This window comes from Tiliqua scincoides, chromosome 5 (assembly GCF_035046505.1).
Source record: "Tiliqua scincoides isolate rTilSci1 chromosome 5, rTilSci1.hap2, whole genome shotgun sequence".
NCBI lineage: Eukaryota > Metazoa > Chordata > Lepidosauria > Squamata > Scincidae > Tiliqua > Tiliqua scincoides.
The window spans coordinates 770,653-791,047 of NC_089825.1; the positions used below are offsets into that span (position 1 = coordinate 770,653).

Here is a 20,395-nt window from a genome sequence, read left to right on the forward strand (position 1 = left end):
CAGAATCCCCCTCAGCCCAATGACAAATTGAATGCTGCCACCTGCAGCGGAGCTGGTGCCATTCATGCTACCACTTCTTTCAGCTGCATGTGCAGGCCACAGACATGCAATTTGCCTGGGATGTATGCATTTCTCTAGTCCAAGCAGGCTCCTCTAGGAAGTTGGGAGAGAGGAGATCTGACAGGCATTGGCCATGGGTGTGTTCTGAATCACTCATGTCCTCTTCCAGATTCCAGAGCTTCTCTGTTCTGATGCAGGCCAGTCTGTTCTCCTGAGGCAGGTGCTGGTTTCTCGAAGAACCAGCAAATCCTGCATTGCCAGCTTCCTCTCAAACTGTTTTTCACTGACCTGAAGTCAAATGCTGGCTAACGCCCCAATCCTATACTCCTCTGCGCGACAGCAGGACAGCTCCATAAGGAGGCCTCCGTTTTCTAGCGTCCTGCTCCAGTGCAGATAATCCTGTGCATTATAATCCTGGGATTAATGGGACATGTTGGCGGAGGAACTTGGGAACTGTCGGGGACGGTGGGTCTGGTGGCAGGTGCGCATGCCAGATCTTATCCCCTCTTTTCAAAACTTTGACACCCCTTTTCTCTCCTTGGATATACTCCACCAAAATGGCTGGTAGATATCAGAGGAGACCCACAGGCGTCCTGTAGGCTTAGGCGAGAGTACGTAAAATAAGTTTTTATATGAAGTCTTTTTGACTTAAAGTTTAAAATTATTTTTTGTTTTACTTATCTCCCATTTGCCTTCAGGTCCTCACCACCATCACAACATGAAGTGCGCACCTCTCATGCTGTTAGCATGGTGGTGGTGCGGGGTTAGGATGGGTAGTAAGTAGGATGGGTAAGTAAGTGGCAGTAAGTGAAGGTTTTGCAAATAGAACCAGTTAGGGAGACTTTCTCCTTCCCCTCTCACTAGCTGAGAAGCCATACATCTGTGAGATCTGTAGGAAAAGCTTCACCAGCTGGCCCAACCTGATGTCCTATCCCTTCCATTGCAACAAATAAAATACAGGAAGCTGCCATTAAGAGGAACTCCATTGATATGATCTGTGTTGATCTGTATCTGGCCTTGATTGGGTCCCAAATTGTGAAGCATCCTCTCCAGTGATCTTGTATTTGCTGTGCTAATGTTCTATCTTAAGTGTATGGACTGCAGCTTCCTGCGATGCAGAGTTGTGAGATTGCAAGGTGTATTTATTTCACTGTTGTTTAATGCAGAGTCCGCACGGTTTTGCAAATAGAACCAGTTAGGGAGACTTTCTCCTTCCCCCCTCTCTAGGTGAGAAGCCGTACATCTGTGAGATCTGTGGGAAAAGCTTCACCAGCCGGCCCAACATGAAGCGTCACCGTCGGACACACACGGGAGAGAAGCCGTACCCTTGCGATGTTTGCGGGCAGCGCTTCCGGTTCTCCAACATGCTGAAGGCCCACAAGGAGAAATGTTTCCGTGTCAGCCACCCTGTGGCCTCCTCAAACCCCAGCAACAATGGCAGCAACAGCGACCTGAACTCCCTCGGCCTCTCTGTGCCCCAGGGCGCCAACTCACCCCACCTGACAGCCGGAGCTCCGCTTCACGCAGCTCCTCACTCACATGCACTCCCTTTGCCACTCATGCACACTCACGCCCAGAGCATCCCTCCTCCTCCTCACTTACCACCACCGCCTCCTCTCTTTCCCGCCAGCAGAGTGAACTTTAACAACTAGGCCTCTCCCTTCTGTTGCGCATGTGCATAAAACTGGTCTGTAATTCAGTAAGTGCCCAGCAGGTGTCTCAGTTAGGAACCTGGAGGGTTGGGGGAGCGGGAGCTGGGCTGGGTTTTGCTTTGAATGGGCTTCATCTTATGTCTTTAGCTTGAAGGGCTTTTGGTTTTCCACCTAAGCTGAAGCACCAGGAGCCTGCAAGGCACCTTTGCTGCTCAGATTGCATAGAACACGAAGGTAACATTCCACCTTGTTCATCCATGTAAGGGTGTAGACCAAATGCTGCTGCTGTTCCTTTGCTCTTGCAACCCAGGACCATCCAAGAAATTGGACAATGGTCATGACTCAGCTAAAGCCATTCTCTTCCTTACCTACCCTGCCTGGTGTGGTGTGGAGGGGCGTGCGCTTTCCTTAGGGTTGGTGCCAGATGCTTCCATCCAAGCCAGCAACTTGAAGGAGGCAACTGTACTCCTTCTCTTGAGAGGAATGGGGTGACTCACAAACCTCTCTTCATGGAACAGGGTATATGAGGAAATGGCAGTCAACTGGTGCTGAAGCTGTAACTGGCGACTGATGGCTGCTTGGTTGAGTGTGTGTCACACATTTGCTCCAGCCTAACCCTTCCTTCCTTCACCTTCTCCCTTTTCCATTGTCACTGGTCACTTAGCATGACTTGGAGTTCCTCAGTTTTTGTACCTTAACTGGCCTCTTCCTTCTTGCACACTGGTTGAGGTGAGGCTGAAACTTTTTTGATGGTCGATGAAATTGCACCTGTGCATTAGAGGCCTTGTTCTGGTCTCATTCTTGCTTTTTCCTGGAATCCACCAGCCTGCTACATCCCATCCTCTCCAATTTATAATTGGATTTAGGACAAGCAGGCTTTACAGAAGGTCTTGGAATATCTGTTGCCATGTTGGGAAGTGGTTCAGAGATGGATAGATCCCTCTACCAAGAACTCCAACACTTGGTCTACATCCTTCTTGAATTCCAGGAAGGGGACACTCTTCTTTAGCGAGCTAATGCACTAAGCAGACTCCACTAAAACATACCTGCCTAGGTTCTTCTCTGTCAGATGGTTTTGAGCTGACTTGCAGAGAGATATTTGGCCTTTTGTAACTTTAAGAATTTATTATTTTAGCGCGTTTTGCACTTTGTTAATCCGTCATAGTAACCTTTCCTTAATTGCTCACTTGTTAAGTTAGCCTGTACTTTGCTACAGGTTAATGAAACATCTGGGTGCAATCGATCCACCGGTGTTCTGCCAGTGAGCATGCACCGTTAATTTCAAAGACATTTGGGTGACGAGGTGCCCATTCAGACCTCATGTCATTGGTTATAACTTGCATAACAGCAGCTCACAGATGGATTTGCCCTGTCTGCGTAGAGAACCTGTGTCACAAACATGTCTGTGTGCATGAGGAACATCAGAATTATGTTGAATATTTGTTTGAAAATTCCTCTTCCTTCCTCCCCTTCCTGAAACTTGGTGTGTCCTTTTCAGCCAGGACATCCAGACCACTTTGCCTCTCTACGTATAGAGTGTGTGTGTGTGTGTGTGTGTGTGTGTGTGTGTGTGTGTGTGTGTGTGAGAGAGAGAGAGAGAGAGAGAGAGAATGAAAGCAGGGCTGGCCCCTGGAATAACAGCCATAACATGAATGGACAAAAAAGATGCATCAAGAAGGTTGTGGCTCGGAAAAGGTCAAGACAGTGCAATAATTGTGAACTGGCAGGATGCTAAGATAAATGCCATAGTACTGAACTCTTTGGGAAAGAAATATTTGACATATTTAATCTTTTGCTTAGCGGAATGGAGGCTTCCCAATATGACTCTACAGAACCAGCTCTTCAGAGACTATTACATGGTCGTTAATGTTGGGAAGAAAGAAACCAGTTTCCTAACCTGAAACTTCAGTAGCATGTGTCAGTTTGGAAGAAAGTTTGGAGGAAAAAAGCACTTCACATGCCTCAGACGAATTTTCTGAATGCCTGACATTTGGCAGTATGAACTTTCGCGGCATTTAGTATCAATTGTCCAAATATGCCAAGAAGGAAAGAAAAAAGAAGCCTGTATTGCTGACTCTCCTTTAGTGTGATTTTTTTTTTTTTTTTTACAATGAAGCACTTTATTCTGTATAGATCTGGCAGGGCTGGGTGCAGAGGTGGGCGGGAGAATCTCAGTTCCGATACTTTTATTTCAAAAACGTCTTAAATGTCCTAGAAAATATATGGCAACTTTCATTTTCACAATTGTGTATTATCCACATATTGTATGTTTTCTAATTCCGCAAGGGAAGCAGCACCCCAGCAGAGATGACCGCAGCCATCTTGGTATGTCTCCGGTATATTCTCGAGTCACAAGGGCCCTCACTAGTGCTGTTGCGTCTTCCCCCAGTAAGGCATCAGCCATTTTTTTTCCTCCCACCTGGAGCAGAAAGCCGTGTTTGCCTCGTTCTGCTAATGTTGGGGCAAGGGAGAGCATTTCAAGAAGAGAACCAGCGTGTGGAGAGAGGCGTTTAACCCTTGCCCTCCCTTCCCACTGGGCTCTGTGATGGGAATACGACCAAGTCACATGGAGGGGAGATGGTGATGGTGGCAGCAATTGGCAGCCGCCCACCCCCATACTGTGGTTCACTGGCAAATGCATTTGCTGATGTAACTGCACAGTACTGTTCTGGAAGCTTCCAGAGAGTTAGGTGAAACTGCCAGAATATTGGAACTGTAGTGCTATAGAGGTGCTACGATCCCTTCAGAGATTTCTGTACTTCTGCCCACTGGCTCAGTGAGACATAAACCCTGCTCCAAATGGATGGCGCTATTGCATTTTTAAAAACTTAAATATGGTTTAAATGACTTCAAACATATTAGATGGTTTGACTTCTGTTTTTGCTTCGGTTTTTGAGACGGCTCATCTAGCTTGCTCCTAAGCCCCACCCCCCGAGCTGTTGAACTGCTGTCTGGCTGAGCAAGAGATGGCCACTGCTTTCAAGTGGCAGCTTTTGTGTGGTCTCACCATGGAGATAATACTCTACAAGAGTCGTGTTCCTTTGGCACCAAACCTGGAAACATGTCCAGAATGAACCTAGGCTCTTGGAGTGAGTTGCAGTGGTTTCAGAACAAAAGTGTACAAATTGAAGAGTAGGGTTGTAGAATAACCCCCCCAAAATATAAAAGATATGCTAGAGCAGGGGTGCCCAAAACCCCGGCCCGGGGGCCACTTGCAGCCCTTGGGGGCTCCCAATCCGGCCCTCGGGGAGCCCCCAGTCTCCAATGAGCCTCTGGCCCTCTGGAGACTTGCTGGAGCCTGTGCTTGCCCGATGCAATTGCTCTCAGCACAAGGACAACTGTTCAACCTCTCACCCGAGCTGTGGGACAAGGGCTCCCTCCACTACTTGCTGTTTCATGTCTGTGATACAGCAGTAGCAGCAAAGGAAATGATGGCCTTGCTTTGTGCAAGGCCTTTTATAGGCCTTGAGCTACTGCAAGATCTTCATTCATTCATATAAGTTCCATCTCTAATAAATTCATTTATGTAAATTTATTCAAATTTTAAATGTAAATTAATTCATTTTTCCCCCGGCCCCCGACACAGTGTCAGAGAGATGATGTGGCCTTCCTGCTAAAATGTTTGGACACCCCTGTGCTACAGTGATAGCATATGCATTTTTACTCAGAAGTCCCACTGTGTGCCATAGGACTTAGCCCCAAGTAAACTTGCATAGGATTGTACACTTTATGTAACATGAGCTCCGTACTGACTGTCAGGCAACCTTTTGAAAAGACAATGTCCTAGACACGAACAGGTGTCCTTAGGCCAATTTCTCAGTTTGTCTCCTACTGGAAGCAGGACGGAAAGCAGGAAGATTGGAAACCCTTCATGGTCTCCTCCTTTTTTTCCCTTCACAGAGGAGGGACTGCAAGATTGCTGTGGTTTTTGCAATGCTGCCCCCTTTCCCTTTTGGAGTATTGTGGGGTCTGCTGAAGATGATGGCTTGAATGCATTTCACAGGAGGGGTATCTGTCAGAGGTGTGACGAGTGCAAGTTCTTAACGGTTACATCTTATTTTCAGAGCTTCGATCCTGCATCTTAAGAGGTGAAATATTTTACTAGATTAGGCATAACAGAAGGAAATCTCAGACAGGAGCAAGCTCTCCCAGTGGGGTGAATTTATCTTGATCAGTATTGGCATGATTTATTGATTGATCCAAAATGTGTAAAGGTGTCTTTTCATGTTTTAGGGGGTAAATGTATGGCTAAAAACTTGTACTGTATGGGAGGCTGGAGTGCAGATGGTGTTGTCCATGGTTGGCTGGTTGCAAAAGAAACTTGGGGAAAAAATGCAGCAAGAATGCACAATTCACTTTCATGAGATTCTCTAATTTCATTTCTTTTAAAAGCAAATTTCTGGTCCTTATGACTGTGGGGATATGTTTGCAAGTAGGTGGGCAAGGACTACTGAAACCTCAATGACCAGAGGTAGCTGAACAACATTTTTAGTGATGGGGCTTCAGTGTCCTTGCGCCTCCTACGACTGACAAAACCAGAATAAATGATGCAACACAGATTTTAGAATAAATTGTGAAAAATAAGGAGCAATTGAAATGTGCTCAGTTTGCATTATTTATGCAGGTCACAGAATGCCACTTACATTGGCTCAGAGTTTATCTTCAGAATTCTAACTGTATTCTATTTGATTACAGTTTGAGACAGCAAAGTTTTACTTAAAACTCTCGATGAAACTGACTGTTCTGGACTTTTCCTTGGAGTGCATCTTTAGAATGCCTGAGTGCAATCCTTGTGCTCTGCTGGTCTGCCTGAGGAGCAGTTGGCCAGTCCGACTCTTCTTTCCTGTCACAGGTACTGGAAAGGGGGGCCAGAGTGTGGCCTGGGAACAACAGTTGCCAGTGGGATTCAGCTCCTTTAGGGTCTCTAGTTGGACTACTGTTTAAACTCTGCAGGCTTAAGCTTGGAAAAGCAGAAAGGGTGGCAACCCTGCCACAGTCCACTTCCAGGCCCATCCAGGAGGCCGAATGAAGTGGTTGCCTCAGGCAACAGATTGGTGCGAGGTACCTATCTCCGTCCACCTACTTGCCTCTATTGTTCTTTCTCCTTCCACTTCTTGGATTGGAAAAGGAAAAGGGGGAACAGAGAAATGTAGAGGGGAGACGAGTGAAGACCATGAATCTTGGAGAGTGAGAGGTGCAGAGGCTGGCACATCATCAGGGAAGGGAGGGCAGAACAAAAAAGGGTTCAGCCTTGTCATTGGAGGGGGGTCTTTGGCCACCTTCCTTCCAGTCTCCAGAGATTGAATGCAAATGCATTTGAACAGGCCTGATTTAACACAATACCATTTAAACACTTAGTGGTTATGTAACTGTTATTCATAACTATAATTATCACTACCATAGAGAAGGGGTGGCGGGTGTCCCAGTGTGCTTCGCGTACACTCAGTAATCCTTACAGCAGCCCAGTAAGGTAGGCCAATGTTCTGCATCTCACAAATAATAACCAAGGAAAAATTTGAATTGGGGACCCCACTCCCAAGTTCATAACAATTATGCTACGCCAATCAATGAGGGCAGAAGTTAAAAAAAAAATCACAAAATTCCAAGGAAGTGATGGAGATTTCTGAGAAATGCTTCGCTTGTCACAGGCAAGGCGTGATCCTGCATTTCCACAGTGCATCGACCCCGCCTCCCCTGCAGGGTTGCCCACACAGAGATGGGGCTGAGCAGGTGAACTCCCACAAACAAGCAAGCTTGCCAGTGTTTTGGCCAACTGCACCTCCTCAGCAAGTGTTTCTTGCGGTTTTGCACAGGGCTGCCCTCAGAAGCCAATCCCTGAGATCACTTCCATGCCCATGGTCCTCTTGCAGTGGTGTGGAGCCACTCCCTTGCAGTGGCATAGCTAGAGGGGGTGCAAAGCACTAAGTTTTGCAGGGAGCCTCACTGCAGCGTGCAAGCAGCCCCTCTCCTTTGGACTATTTTGGACAGTGGGAGCAAAATGGAGACATTTGCCTCCCTGCATTCACCTCCATTTTGCTTCCACCACCTAGAATGGCTCCAAAGGGGAGGGGGAAGGGCCGCTTGCATGCTGCGGTGAGGCTCCCTGCAAAACTTAGTGCTTTGCACCCCCTCTAGCTATGCCACTGCTCCCTTGGCGCCCAACCAAGAAGGAGGCACTTTGCCAAAACGTGGAGCAGGCACCATGTTCACAGACATCATTCTCCCCTCTGGACTTGGTAGAAAAGATGTAATGAATATACTGTAGAAAGAGCAGGAGGACCCCTCCCATTTGAAATGGTTGGATAGCTGGCTGGCCTGGTATCAAAAGCACCTCCCTGTTGAAGTCTCCTTAGGAAGAATTCTTTTTTTTCTTGAAAGGAAATTGGAAACAAGCTCCTGGTGTCCAGGATCTCTGTATCTGTGTGAACCATAAACATTCCTAATCCTCTTTGGCAAAAAATTAAAACCTGGGCCCCAGTTTTTCTAGTTAAAATATGAAACACTTGAGAAAACAACCTTGCTTAATCACAGTTGCCATATTCAGTGGCGTAGCTGGAGGGGGGCCGAGCAGCCAGTCCAACAGGGAGGCTCAGCGGGGCTGGCAAGCGGCCCCTCCCTTCAGAGTCATTCACGGCGGGGGAAGCAATACGGAGCCATATGCCCCCCCGCCAGCTACGCCACTGGCCATAGTGTTCTGTTAAGATTTGGGGTTGCTTTGGTTTTTTTAAGGAATTGGAGAACTGTTTCAAACGTACACCAAAATAAATAATAAAAAAGAACATTGTTGGCCCTTGTCTGTGTTTCTGTTCCAGAGGAGTCTCTGTGTTTACTCTTGAGCCTAATCAGTGCTCATTGTAGGCATGTATAAAGGCTGGGAATAGGACATGACCAGAGCTGAAATTAAGGTTGTCAGATGGGAAGAACTGACTTTAAAGTTTCAAGGGTTTTGCTGCCTCCGCAGGATCACCCAGAGAACGACTTAAATCTTGTTTTTATGGCAAAACCAGAATTGCTTTTTATGGCAAAATCTGATTGCTTTTTTTTACTGAAGCTTGGGGAGCCCTGCAGAGGGCTCTGTGGGGCTCCCCCCCCACACACACACACCCAGGCCGATGCAGCAGTTTGGAAGGTAAAAAACCCCCAATCAGCCCTGGCAGTAGCGCAATCCTGAGGATCATGTTGCTGCCTTCCCCTGCCCCTTAAAGGCAGCGCCCCAGTTTGAGAACCTCAGCTCTATGGCCTGTGCTTTGTGTGATGCCACTTTCAGCTTCCAGGACACTCTTCTGGGTTCTGCAGCTCTTTCTAGGGCAAATAGTAACAAGTCGTCCTGGCGGAGGAAGGAGGACAAACAATTTGTAACTACAGAGAGGTGACACTTTCCTGGGACTAAACCCCACTGAGCACAATGGGACATGAGCAGACATACATAAGATTGTGTTGACAGCTACCCTACAAACAGAGCTGCAGAACCCAGAACAATGTTTCAGTGATTTTCAACTGCTGTGCTCCAAACTTCCATGGCACACTTTTTGCATGGCACAGACTTCCATGGCACACCTTTTGCAGCGCAGCAGTGTTTGCGCACTAGTTGAAAATTGCTGCCTTGGATCAAAGCTTCAGGACATGTGCAAACTGCTGCTACTACTACTACACAATATCATATTTGAAGTGACCCTTCCTTGGACTTTGGTTTTATTCCAACCTCCTAGGTACCACGCCAAGATGCAGAGGTGGGAGAGCTGAGCAGCACCTTTAAACCTGAGGAGAACATGGGGGCCGCCTGCCCGCAGTGGAGTTGTGACCACACTCCTGCCTGGCTCTCCTACAGTGCACGGCTGCTTACTCCTGGCTCAGGACAGCAGAGGTAAACTTAGACTTAGGCTTAAGTCGGAGGAAGGGCAAAGGCACTTGGGGGCACAGCATCATCACAAACTGGGCACACACCTGTCAAAAGTGACTTCCACAGATTTTATCTCCTATGAGTTTCAGCTTGTCCTGTTTGTTATTGATCTGGGCTGAGTAAATAGAAAATAGCAAATGCAGGATCTTTTTTCTGTTTTATCTAATAAAAACGACTCTGCATAGCTGAATCCAGAAATACAGGCTTACAAAAGAAAGGAGAGGGGTTGGGAGAGGGAGGGCAGGAGCAGGAAGTCAAAGTGACAACGTGGCAGCTTCACATCTTGGTGAGTCGCAGAATGTTGAGCCTCACAGGTAGAAAAGTGGCGCCGGAGGCATACTGGATTTCTCTGAGGATGCCCTCCCACTTCTTCCCTTCCTCGTCATACCTGGAGAAAAGAAAGAACATGACGATTCTGGAGGGGCAGCAAACAGGCCTCTGACAACCACCTTTGCTGGAGTGAAGTCTTCATTAGGCATTCATTTTTTGCTCCACTTTCTGAACCTTTTCAATTAACTGACTATTTGGTCAGAAAGATGGTGGTATTTTCAATGGAGTGCCTCTGAGCATGGGCTAAGTGCTTTTTCTTCTGCAAAGAAGACTATTTCAGTGCATAACTTCAGGCCGGTTTGCTGTGGGGGAATGTAGTAACCTGTCCCTTGGCTGGCCTGCTGTGGGTAGTAACCTGTCCCTTGGCTGGCCTGCTGTGGGGTAGTGAGCCTCTGTGTGCTGGGGTACCTGAAGAAGTAGCCTGGGATGAGATAAAGAGTGGCCACTTGGTCATGGGGTTTCTGTGTCTTGAGAAATGCAATTGAATGGTTTTACAGGGAATACAACATGCTGGTGGAGGAGAGGGCTACTGGAGGCTGTTGGCTGTGATGGAGCCTCCAAGTTCAGAGGTAGTGTACCTCTGACTACCAGATTCTGGAAGAAGCATCAGGCCATCTCCTTCCTGCTTTGCTTGTGAGTGCCTGAGGCTATTTGACTATCCAGCATGGATCTGCTCCTGCAAGGCTTTTCCTGTGTTCCTTATACTAACTTGGGCATCAACATAATAATAATAGAATAGCTTTCATCCATGAATGTCTTGTCATCCCTTACCTCCACACATCATTGAGCTCGGTGGGCACCAGTTCTCCCGACTCAGTCTCCACCGTTGCAAACCCCCCAATCAGATAGAGGGTGCCGGCCAGGCTCACCAGGCTGACAGAGCTGCGTTCCTGGGGGAATTCTGTAAAGGCTTCCCATCTACCAGAGCACAGAAGAGCAAAGAGTTAGAAAACTCACCTCCTGGTGGCAGACTGCCATGCACATAGTAGGAGCCCTAGTTATGAGCAGAGTGGCATGGATTCTGTACTCGAAGTCTCAGAATCTGGAATGGCAAGGAATGCCTGCTGCTTCACTGTGTGATGCTATTTGGCCTGGGGTGCACACAGGTGATTCTCTGTGTACCTCTGCATTGGGGGGGGGGGGATGGATGGTCCCATCACTCCCAACACAGGGAGTCTGCAGCATTGGATCCTGCTTGTTGCATCTCTGTGGGACTTTCTGCATTAGGTAGGCCTTTTCCCAGTCAGGAGACATGCCCAACTAATGGCCATGGTCTCCTACAGTGTGCATGAAAAGGCCCTGGATGTGGGTTTAGGATGGCATCAAGGCCTGGGAAAATGGTCACGGGGCTGTCTTTCAAGTGCATGGGAAACGTCCCACACTGTACACTGGCACACAGGTAGCAAGAAATGCTGGGGAAAGGACAGAGTGGAATCAAGGCCAGTGGGCATCTTGCTGATCTCCCTTCTATGGCTCTTGTGTCCTGCTGGGCATGGCACATACTTGTCACTTGCAATGTCATAAACTTCCACCGAGTTTGTCAGACCAGCGTCAGTCACTCCTGCAGCCACAAAGATTTTATCATTGTGGATGGTGGCCCCAAACAGAGACCGGGCTGTTTTCATTGGGGCCAGCTCCTTCCATTCAAACTTCTTCAGGTTGTAGACACTCACTGTGTTCAGGCACTTCCTGTGAAAGACAGAGAGGCATATTTGACACACATCCATGTGCTGGGTCAGCGGTGCACAGACTTCAAGCTTGCAGGATCCACTTTAGTTTTTACTAGAACCTCCCCCTCCCCTTCCCCCCCAGACCACTGAATGGAGCCAAGTGCAATATGGTGGTAATTCTTCAGGGGGATGATTGGCAACAGCGGCAGTAGCAGTGATTCTCCTGGTGACCAACACTTTCCTCCAGAATGACAAGGCATCGCAATGGCTTAGCTACAGGGTGTGGTGGTGCAGTAAGTGTTGCAGGTACCACAACATGCAGTGTAAGCGGTCCCTCCCACTCCTTCCGGGCAGCGAAATGCCATCTAATGTCACATGATCACAAATTAACTATGGTATTTTTTATTTTCATTGTGAACACCCACCACTTCTTTTATTCCCTGGCATTCCACTGGGCCTGTCCTTCAGGCAACCGATGGAGACCAAGCTCTCGATCACATCTCTTGGGACGTGGGGATAGGGCCTGGTCAAATGATTGCAAAGCAACCCCTGTGCACTGCCTCCAGCAGCGCAGGCAACAGCCTCCTACACTACAAGGGCATGTGCATGGGTAGCACTAGTTTGCCTATATAGATAGCCTGGTTGTGCTGCTTTGGTTAAACAACACACTCTTCTTCAACTCAGAGTGGATCTGCACAGAAGGAAGCTCATTTGAATGCTCCTTTTTTAAAAGGCAAAACAACACCCCTTGTCAAATCCCCCTCATAGTGGCCACCCACTCCCCTGTTTTCATACTTACTTATCATTTCCTTTGCCTCCTATGACGTAGATGAGGTCATTGTGAGAGACCACAGCATGGCCGTAGACTGCATAAGGGAGAGAGTCGGCTTCACCCCACTTGAAGGATCTGGTGGACAAGCAGAGTGTTTTATGAATCCAGGGGCTGATGTGCAGCTCCTCCCTCCGCAGGCTTCCTGTGTCAGCCAACAAGTTTCTGACCCTCTCAGCAGGCCTATTTCTCCCCACCCACCCCACAGATTGTCACTTTTTTTTCATGATGCACAATTTATGTCTGCAAAGCAAGCAGAAATTCAACAGATGCTGTTTTCCCAGGGCTGGGGTGGAGAAGAGTATCTGCATTTGTTGAATTTCTGACTATCAAAGCTACAGAGAGAAAAAGGAAAATGTAGAGTAGAGAAGCTGCAAAGGAGGGCAAGCAAAAGGACTGCAGGGTGGGTCAACTTCCCTTCCAGGAAAGGGTACAACATTTGGGGCTGTTTGGCTTGGAAAAAGGTGATGGGGGCCTGACTGAGGTTTCTAAAATTATGAATGGTGTACAGCAGCGTTTCTCAAACTGTGGGTCGGGACCCACTAGGTGGGTCGCGAGCCAATTTCAGGTGGGTCCCCATTCATTTCAATATTTTATTTTTAATATATTAGACTTGATGCTACCAAGGTATGTGACTGCATTTGGGGAAATGTTACAGACCTGTACTTTTAACAAGTTACTGTGCATATTCTTTTAACAATGATAGTCAATGGGACTTACTCCTGGGTAAGTGTGGGCAGGATTGCAGCCCAGGACTGTTAAAAATTTTCCTGCTTGATGATGTCACTTCCGGTCATGACATCACTTCTCGTGGGTCCTGACAGATTCTCATTCTAAAAAGTGAGTCCCGGTGCTTAACGTGTGAGAACCACTGGTGTAGAGAGAGTTGAGAGAGACAACCTGTTCTCACCCTCTCACAATACTAGAACCAGCGTCATCCGGTGGAACTGCCTGGCAGAAGATTTTGGATGGACAAAAAGGAGAGCTTCTTCACACCTGAAGTAATTAGTTTGTGGAATGCATTCTCACAAGGTGTGCCTGATGGCCACGAGCCTGGAAGGTTCAAAAGGGGGTTGAACAAAAGCCTGGCCACCAAACTTGAGAAGGGGGGGCAGGGGGAAAATCCCTGGGGTCCAGGCTTCCAAGGGGCCTGGAAAGCAACCAAAACGTATGCTTAAAAAGTGCATGTGAGTTAATGGACCAAATGAATCTAAGCACATTTTAATATAAACTTGCATACTAGCAAAGATGACCCTTAGGCACAGAACCCAATTGGGAACAATTGACCCAGTTGCCTTAAAGCCTGCTCTGGCTGAAGGCATTCCTGGAGGACAGGTCCACCCCTAGCCACTAGTCTTGATGACTCTGTGCTACCTCCAGGTTTGGCCTCTGAATGTCAGTTGCAGGGGAGAAATGAGAGGTGACAGGGTGCCCTTCTCTCCTGCTTGCATCCTTTGCAGAACATCTGGTTGACCACAATGGGAAACAGAATGCTGGACTGGATGGGACTTTGGACTGATCCAGCACGGCTTTTAAGGTAAAATTAAGGACAAAGCGGGGATGCTGATTTACCAGAGTCCACAGAGTCGAATGGGATTGGGTAAAGGACATGTCATTCCTTGTTTTGAAGGCCAAGTGGTTCTTTTTTGGCTGGTTTCGATAAATAAATGCAATGGTGTAGCTGGAAGGGTGCAAAGCATTACGTTTTGCAGGGAGCCGCAGTGTGCAAGGGGCCCTTCCCCCTCCCTGTCTGAGGCATTCTATGTTGTGGGAGCAAAGCAGAGACAAATGCAGGGAGCAAATGCCTCTGTTTTGCTCCCACTGCCTGGAATGACTCCCAAGGGGAGGGGGAGGAGCCCCTTGCATGCTGTGTTGAGACTCCCTGCAAAACTCAGTGCTCTGCATCCCCTCTAGCTATGCCACTGACTAAATGGCAACCCTTTTGTCGTCCGTCAGACTTAGGCAGAGTGCTGAAGGGTTCAAAACTGAGTGTCTCTTGCCTGTGACTGCACTTGGAGACTTTATTGAGCAACATCATATTTTTTTAGCCAACTATACTATCAAGTTCAGCCTGAAATCCTGAAACCACTGCCTGCTCTCCAAGACCCTGTGCACTTACAGCCGATCATAGCACATAACAGAATCCAAGGTCTGCTCTCCTTCTTTCAGCTCTTTCCCTCCCACCACGAAGATGGAATTTTCTGCCTCACCGAGGCCAAAGAGGCACCGCGGGGATGGGAGAGGAGGCATCCCGAGCCAGTCTGAGTCCAGGTGGTCATACTGCAGAGAGACAAAAGGCAGTCCTCACGGCACTCTCCATACATGAAGACGGAATGGAATCCTGCCTTGAGTTTAGGCAATGGGGCAAGTCTTCTAAAGTGGTCACTGAAGAATCACCATTACTAGAAGTTAAGTCTGAACCCAAATGAGGAAGTCCTGCTGCAGAGTGAGGTGCTCCAGGGTCAACCCAAAATCTCCCAGAATGTGAGGCGGCCAACTGCTGCCCCCTTCACCTGGGGTTATGCCAGCCCCTCCCTGCTACTCCCACTTCCTGGACTGGAAAAGGAAAAGGGTGACAGAATAGAGGAAATGTGGAAGAGAAGAGAGTGGTGGACTAGAGTGTCTTGAGATGCTCTAGCCTACCTCTCTCCTCTCCTCCACACTTCCTCTTCTGCTCTGTCCCCCTCTTCCTTTTTCATTTCAGAGAGTGGAAGGTAAGTGAGTGCCCCTTGCCAACCTGATTTTAGAAATGGGCTATCTCAGAATGCCAGATGCAAGGGAGGGCACCAGGATGAGGTCTCTTGTGATCTGGTGTGCTTCCTGGGGCATTTGGTGGGCCACTGTGAGATACAGGAAGCTGGACTAGATGGGCTTGTGGCCTGATCCAGTGGGGCTGTTCTTATCTTCTTATGTTCTTAACCCAGACTACACTTGCTCCCAGTGTGGAAGGGATTGCCACTCCCGAATCGGCCTTTTCAGCCACACTAGACGCTGTTCCAGAACCACCTTTCAGAGCGCGATACCATAGTCTTTCGAGACTGAAGGTTGCCAACTTGTAACCTGCCATCTGAAGTGATGGTCTCAGTTTCACAGATGGGTCAGTCCTGGGATGCTCTAAATGCAATCCGTTTCTGATAGAAAAATGCCCCTAGTTGAGTAGCTTGCAGAGCTACTTTTAGGATGGAAACAGGATGAACATGCACAAGTTGAAAGGCTTGTGTCAGGGATGGAGCACCTTACTGAGTGACAGAGTGTGTGCTTGGGATGTAGAAGGTTCCAGGTTCAGTCCTTGCTATCTCCATGTAAGGCTGGGACAGATCCTTGTCTGAAATCTAGGAGAATCCACTTAGCACAGACATCAGGAGTTATAGAGGAACCTGGGGTCTGACACCTTGTAAGGGTGATTCCTCTGCTTGTAAAACTAGCTGCATTTGAACGTAGGGGTTAAGAGATGGGGCAAGGAATCAGATAGCCCTAGCCAAAATCTCACCTCACTTATGAACTCACTAGCCGCCCAATCCTCTGCATGTCTACTCAGAAGCAAGTTCCATTGAGTTCAATGGGGCTTACTCCCAGGAAAGCGTGGATAGAATTGCAACCTAGGGCAACCTTTTCCTCTGTACCTCGGCTGCCAACCCCCATCTAGACACGACCTTACAGGGTTCCTTCAAGGAGACCGGAGTTAAATATGGGCGGAGTGCTTTGAACATTTTCAAGTGCTACTATTCAGATTAAAGTTGGTGATGAATGAAATAGGAATCTTAGGACTGTTCTGCTGAGTCAGATCAATGGGTCCAGCATTCTGACATCAGACGAAGAGCTGCCTCAAGACATCATGTCATTACCCACTCAGGACGGTCTGTCTGATGCCGTCTGACACTTCTGCCAATGGGTCCATGGGGGGGGGGGAGGAAAGCCTCTTACTGTGCTTCTTGTGTGATTTTCATAAGTGCAGGACTTCCAGCTTTATTTAAAAGGACCTTATGGGACCTTATGGGAAACTCAATGGAGTTTGCACAGTCCCTTTAAATAAAAGTGGAACCCCCACATTTCCAGGTTTGCAAAGACCACACGAGGAACATGGCAAGGAGGCGAATGAACTGTTTCCCACTCAGGTGAGTGGAAAGTGAATCAATATGGCTCATGTCAGCAGCAGGCTGGAGGGAAGTGGTGCAAAATAGGGGTAAAGGACTCCCTGGACCTTTAAGCCCCCTTCCCACCATTGACGCAAGCCACATCAGGCTGTCTCATGGTTGGGCTGGCAGCAGCCTCCAGCTTATTCAGTCCACTCTTGTGCATTGTTCTTACAGCAACAGGACACTGAGCTAATGTAGTAAACTCTATAAATAAGAAAACAAAGCAGTTGGCCAAGTTTCTCAATAGAAATGTAACATGAGCCCTGCTGGGTCAGCCCAATGCAGGCCCTGCTTCCCACGGTGGCCAAGCAGATGCCCCCGGGAAGCTCCCCATCAGAGCATGAAAGCATTTGCTCCCCTCTGGCATTGCGTTCCAGCACCAAGTATTTAGCAGGATGCTGCCTCTGACCTGGTAGTTTCCACACGGCCACCCTGCCTACCAGTCATGATATTCCTCCCCACTTTCTCAACTTTGTCTAATCCCTTTTTAAAGCCATCTAAGCTGGAGACTACTACCACATTTTGTGGCTGCCTACGTAATTAGCAGGGGGACAGCCATTTAAATTGAGTCTCAGGAGAGTTGGAACAAAGGAAAATGCTTTTTTCCCATCATGTCATTAATTTGTGGAACTTCTTGCCACAGGATGTGGTGATGGCACCTGGCCTAGATGCCTTTAAAAGGGGATTGGACAGATTTATGGAGGAAAGCTCCATCACAGGTTACAAGCAATGATGGGGATGTGCAACCTGCAGGTTTTAGAAGTAGGCTGCCTCGGAATGCAAGGGAGTGGCACCAGGATGCAGGTGTCTTGTTGTCTTGTGCGCTCCTGGAGGCATCTGTGAGATACAGGAAGCTGGATTTGATGGGCCTTTGGCCTGATCCAGCGAGGCTCTTCTTATGGTCTAGTACAGGGGTGCCCAAACCCCTGCCCAGGGGCCACTTGCGGCCCTCGGGGGCTCCCAATCAGGCCCTCAGGGAGCCCCCAGTCTCCAATGAGCCTCTGGTTCTCCAGAGACTTGCTGGAGCCCATGCTGGCCTGATGCAACTGCTCTCAGCATGAGGACGACTGTTTGACCTCTCACCTGAGCTGTGGGATGAGGGCTCCCTTCACTACTTGCTGTTTCACGTCTGTGATGCAGCAGTGGCAGCAAAGGAAAGGCTGGCCTTGCTTTGTGCAAGGCCTTTTATAGGCCTTGAGCTACTGCAAGACCTTCATTCATTCATATAAGTTCCATCTTTAATAAATTCATGTATGTAAATTTATTCAAATTTAAATGTAAATTATTCTTTTTTTTCCTGGCCCCCGACACAGTGCCAGAGAGATGATGTGGCCCTCCTGCCAAAAGGTTTGGACACCCCTGGCCTAGTATTAATCAGTATTTCTTAATCTCCATATTCTGCTTGTCAGTTTCCTAGAAGGACCTGTCTGGGCACCACTGGAAAGAGGATGCTGAACTAGACAGACCTTTGGTCTGTTTCAACAAAACTACTGTTTACATTCGTAACAAAACTAGGATGGTCCCTACAAGTTGTAGGCAGCATGCAGTCTAGTTTTTCAATTCCCCCACCGCTGTCATGTCCCAACACCTGAAAGAGAGAATCCAATCAGTTTGACTGAAACAGGGGTTGACTCACTGTTTCAAAGGAAAGTGAGTACTGTTCTACATCTAGAAACCATGAGCTGCACACTGTTTCCAACTCCAGGGAAGGAGGTGCTGCGTACCTGCAGGAAATAGGAGTTCATGGGATCTTCTTTATCCTCCTCATTGTAGTAAAGTCCACCAATTAGGAAGACCTGGTTCTCCCGGGTGACCAGACTGACGTGGTTCTTTGGAATCTGAGCAGAGAGAGAGGCAAAATAGCACTCGTTGGCCCCTGGGTCATAGGCCACTGCCCCTGAGTCACTGATCATGAAAATGAGGTCATGAAGGAACATCCCATAGCGCATTGTGTCATTTAGGACCCCTGGGAGGACGTCCTCTTCTTCGTTGTCAGCCCCTTCTTCTACCCCTCCATTTATGACATTGTCCCCAGATCTCGTGTCCCCCTTTTTCTTCCCTGTTGCCTTTTTCAACACTGTGAATTTCCCCTCATGAGAATCTTTCACCATCTGGATTTTCTTGAGGAGCTCTGGGCTGGACTTGATGAGGGCATGCTGCTCGATGTGCTTCTTGAAGTAATCCTTGTCTATCAGGCGGAAACGGATGCTCTCAAAGACCACTGGGAGGGCCTTGGTCCGGCTCTCGCGGTCCCTGGCTGTGGCCCACTTCATCACCACTTCAAAAACAGACTCTTCTTTCTCAATGTTGAGGGAATCGCTGGAGATGATGGCGATGAGTTCATCAGGAGAGAGCTGGTAGAACTCCTCGTCTCGGGAGACGAGGGCGAAGCGGTCACAGATGAAATCCCTGGCAGAGACCGCCAAACGGGCACAGTCCAACATCAGTCCCAGCCTGAAAACGGCCAGGCAGTTGCTGAGGCAAAGCCGCTTCTGAAGGAAGGAGACACAGATGGTGAAAATGGAAGGGATCTGGAACATGTTGGCCACCGAGAAGATGTCCTGGACATTCTGCTCCGTGATCTCCAGCTCTGAAGTGTAGATGTAGTGGAGGATCTTGCCCAAGACGTCTGGGTCCACATCTTCCAAGCTGACCTCCCTTTTCTTGCTCTCTTCCATGTCTGAGAGGAACATGGCCCTGAAGTAGGGGCTGCAGGCGGCCAGCACAAGGCGGTGGCAGGGGAACTCCTTCCCTTTCACTTTCAGGACACAGTCCAGGAACTTGTTGTGGTCGAGCAAATCCTTAAGCCCATCCTGGAGGAGAGTCTGCTGGTAGAGGCGCTGCTCTTCAGCTTGGTCTACTGGCAGAGCCATGGTTGGAACCAGCAGTTTGCTCAGCTTCCCCTCCTCCTTTCCTTGATTTAATCTTCCAGTTGCTTTCAAACTGCACGTCGGAGATCTGCCTCGCAGCCAAGCCAAGTGCTAAGTGAGAGTCCTGCTGCCGACGCAGCTGGCTGTGTGTCTTGGTGTCCACAGCAAAAGTGGGGCTTTTATATATAGCCACAGGGCTTAGGGAATCCATACCCGAGCATGTGTAAGCCGATCACCTTTTAATATGACAAACTGGCTTGCCGGGGAGGGGAGGGGTGGCTCTGAGGGGTGGGGGCTGGGGTGACTCAAGGAGGCCAAGCAACAGCTGTAAAAGTAATTCTAGATCAGTGGCAGAAGCTGTCGTGAGTCACTCCCGAATGGTCTTGATCCTAAGGGACTCTCACCAGGGAGGCTCCTGACTGGCTGCCTTCGTAACCATGTGTGTGAAATGACAGATTATTGTACCTCCAAGAATCAAACTGATAAACCCCTGGCAATCAACCCCAGGACCGGTGGGGGCTCTTTTGCACAGACGCAGCAGATGCATCCAGGCCGCCACATCCCTGTTCCCCTCTTCTAAATCCAGAGTAAGGCTTAATGTGCTAAAAATATACTGCAAAGTCAGAGTGGGATCAACAACAAAGAAATGCATCTGACACTGGTTGTGAGGGAAGGAAAGAGCTCTGATTTTGCAAATACCCCTGACCTTCCTTGCTTTTCTTAAAGGAAGTTCTGATTTGTTTTATTTGTGCACATTCTTTCTTTCTTTCTTTCTTTCTTTCTTTCTTTCTTTCTTTCTTTCTTTCTTTCTTTCTTTCTTTCTTTCTTTCTTTCTTTCTTTCTTTCTTTCTTTCTTTCTTTCTTTCTTTCTTTCTTTCTTTCTTCCAGTGGCAAGTTGTTTCAGGGACAGCTTTCTTACAGCACCACAAGAGGTGCAAGTGCTCTTTC

General features: G+C 48.3%; 2 protein-coding genes across 4 annotated transcripts in view; one reads left to right on the forward strand and one right to left on the reverse strand.

Moving 5' to 3' along the window:
* Nucleotides 1-8,486, forward strand: part of ZBTB47 (zinc finger and BTB domain containing 47) — a 50,800-nt gene extending 42,314 nt beyond the window's left edge. For all 3 annotated transcript variants that reach the window (XM_066628537.1, XM_066628536.1, XM_066628538.1), the window contains exon 6: nucleotides 1,288-8,486. In XM_066628537.1, coding sequence (XP_066484634.1) covers nucleotides 1,288-1,712 — 425 coding nt within the window. In that variant the 3' untranslated portion in view covers nucleotides 1,713-8,486. The remainder of the gene's footprint in view (nucleotides 1-1,287) is intronic.
* A 1,332-nt stretch (nucleotides 8,487-9,818) lies between these two features.
* KLHL40 (kelch like family member 40) lies at nucleotides 9,819-19,652 on the reverse strand. Its single transcript, XM_066628669.1, has 6 exons — nucleotides 18,302-19,652; nucleotides 14,561-14,721; nucleotides 12,412-12,519; nucleotides 11,446-11,631; nucleotides 10,714-10,860; nucleotides 9,819-10,000 (listed from the first exon to the last, which is right to left on the reverse strand). Exons 1-6 carry the CDS (start codon nucleotides 19,448-19,450, stop codon nucleotides 9,889-9,891), a joined length of 1,863 nt encoding a protein of 620 aa, XP_066484766.1. The 5' UTR covers nucleotides 19,451-19,652; the 3' UTR covers nucleotides 9,819-9,888.
* Nucleotides 19,653-20,395: the final 743 nt, after the last annotated feature.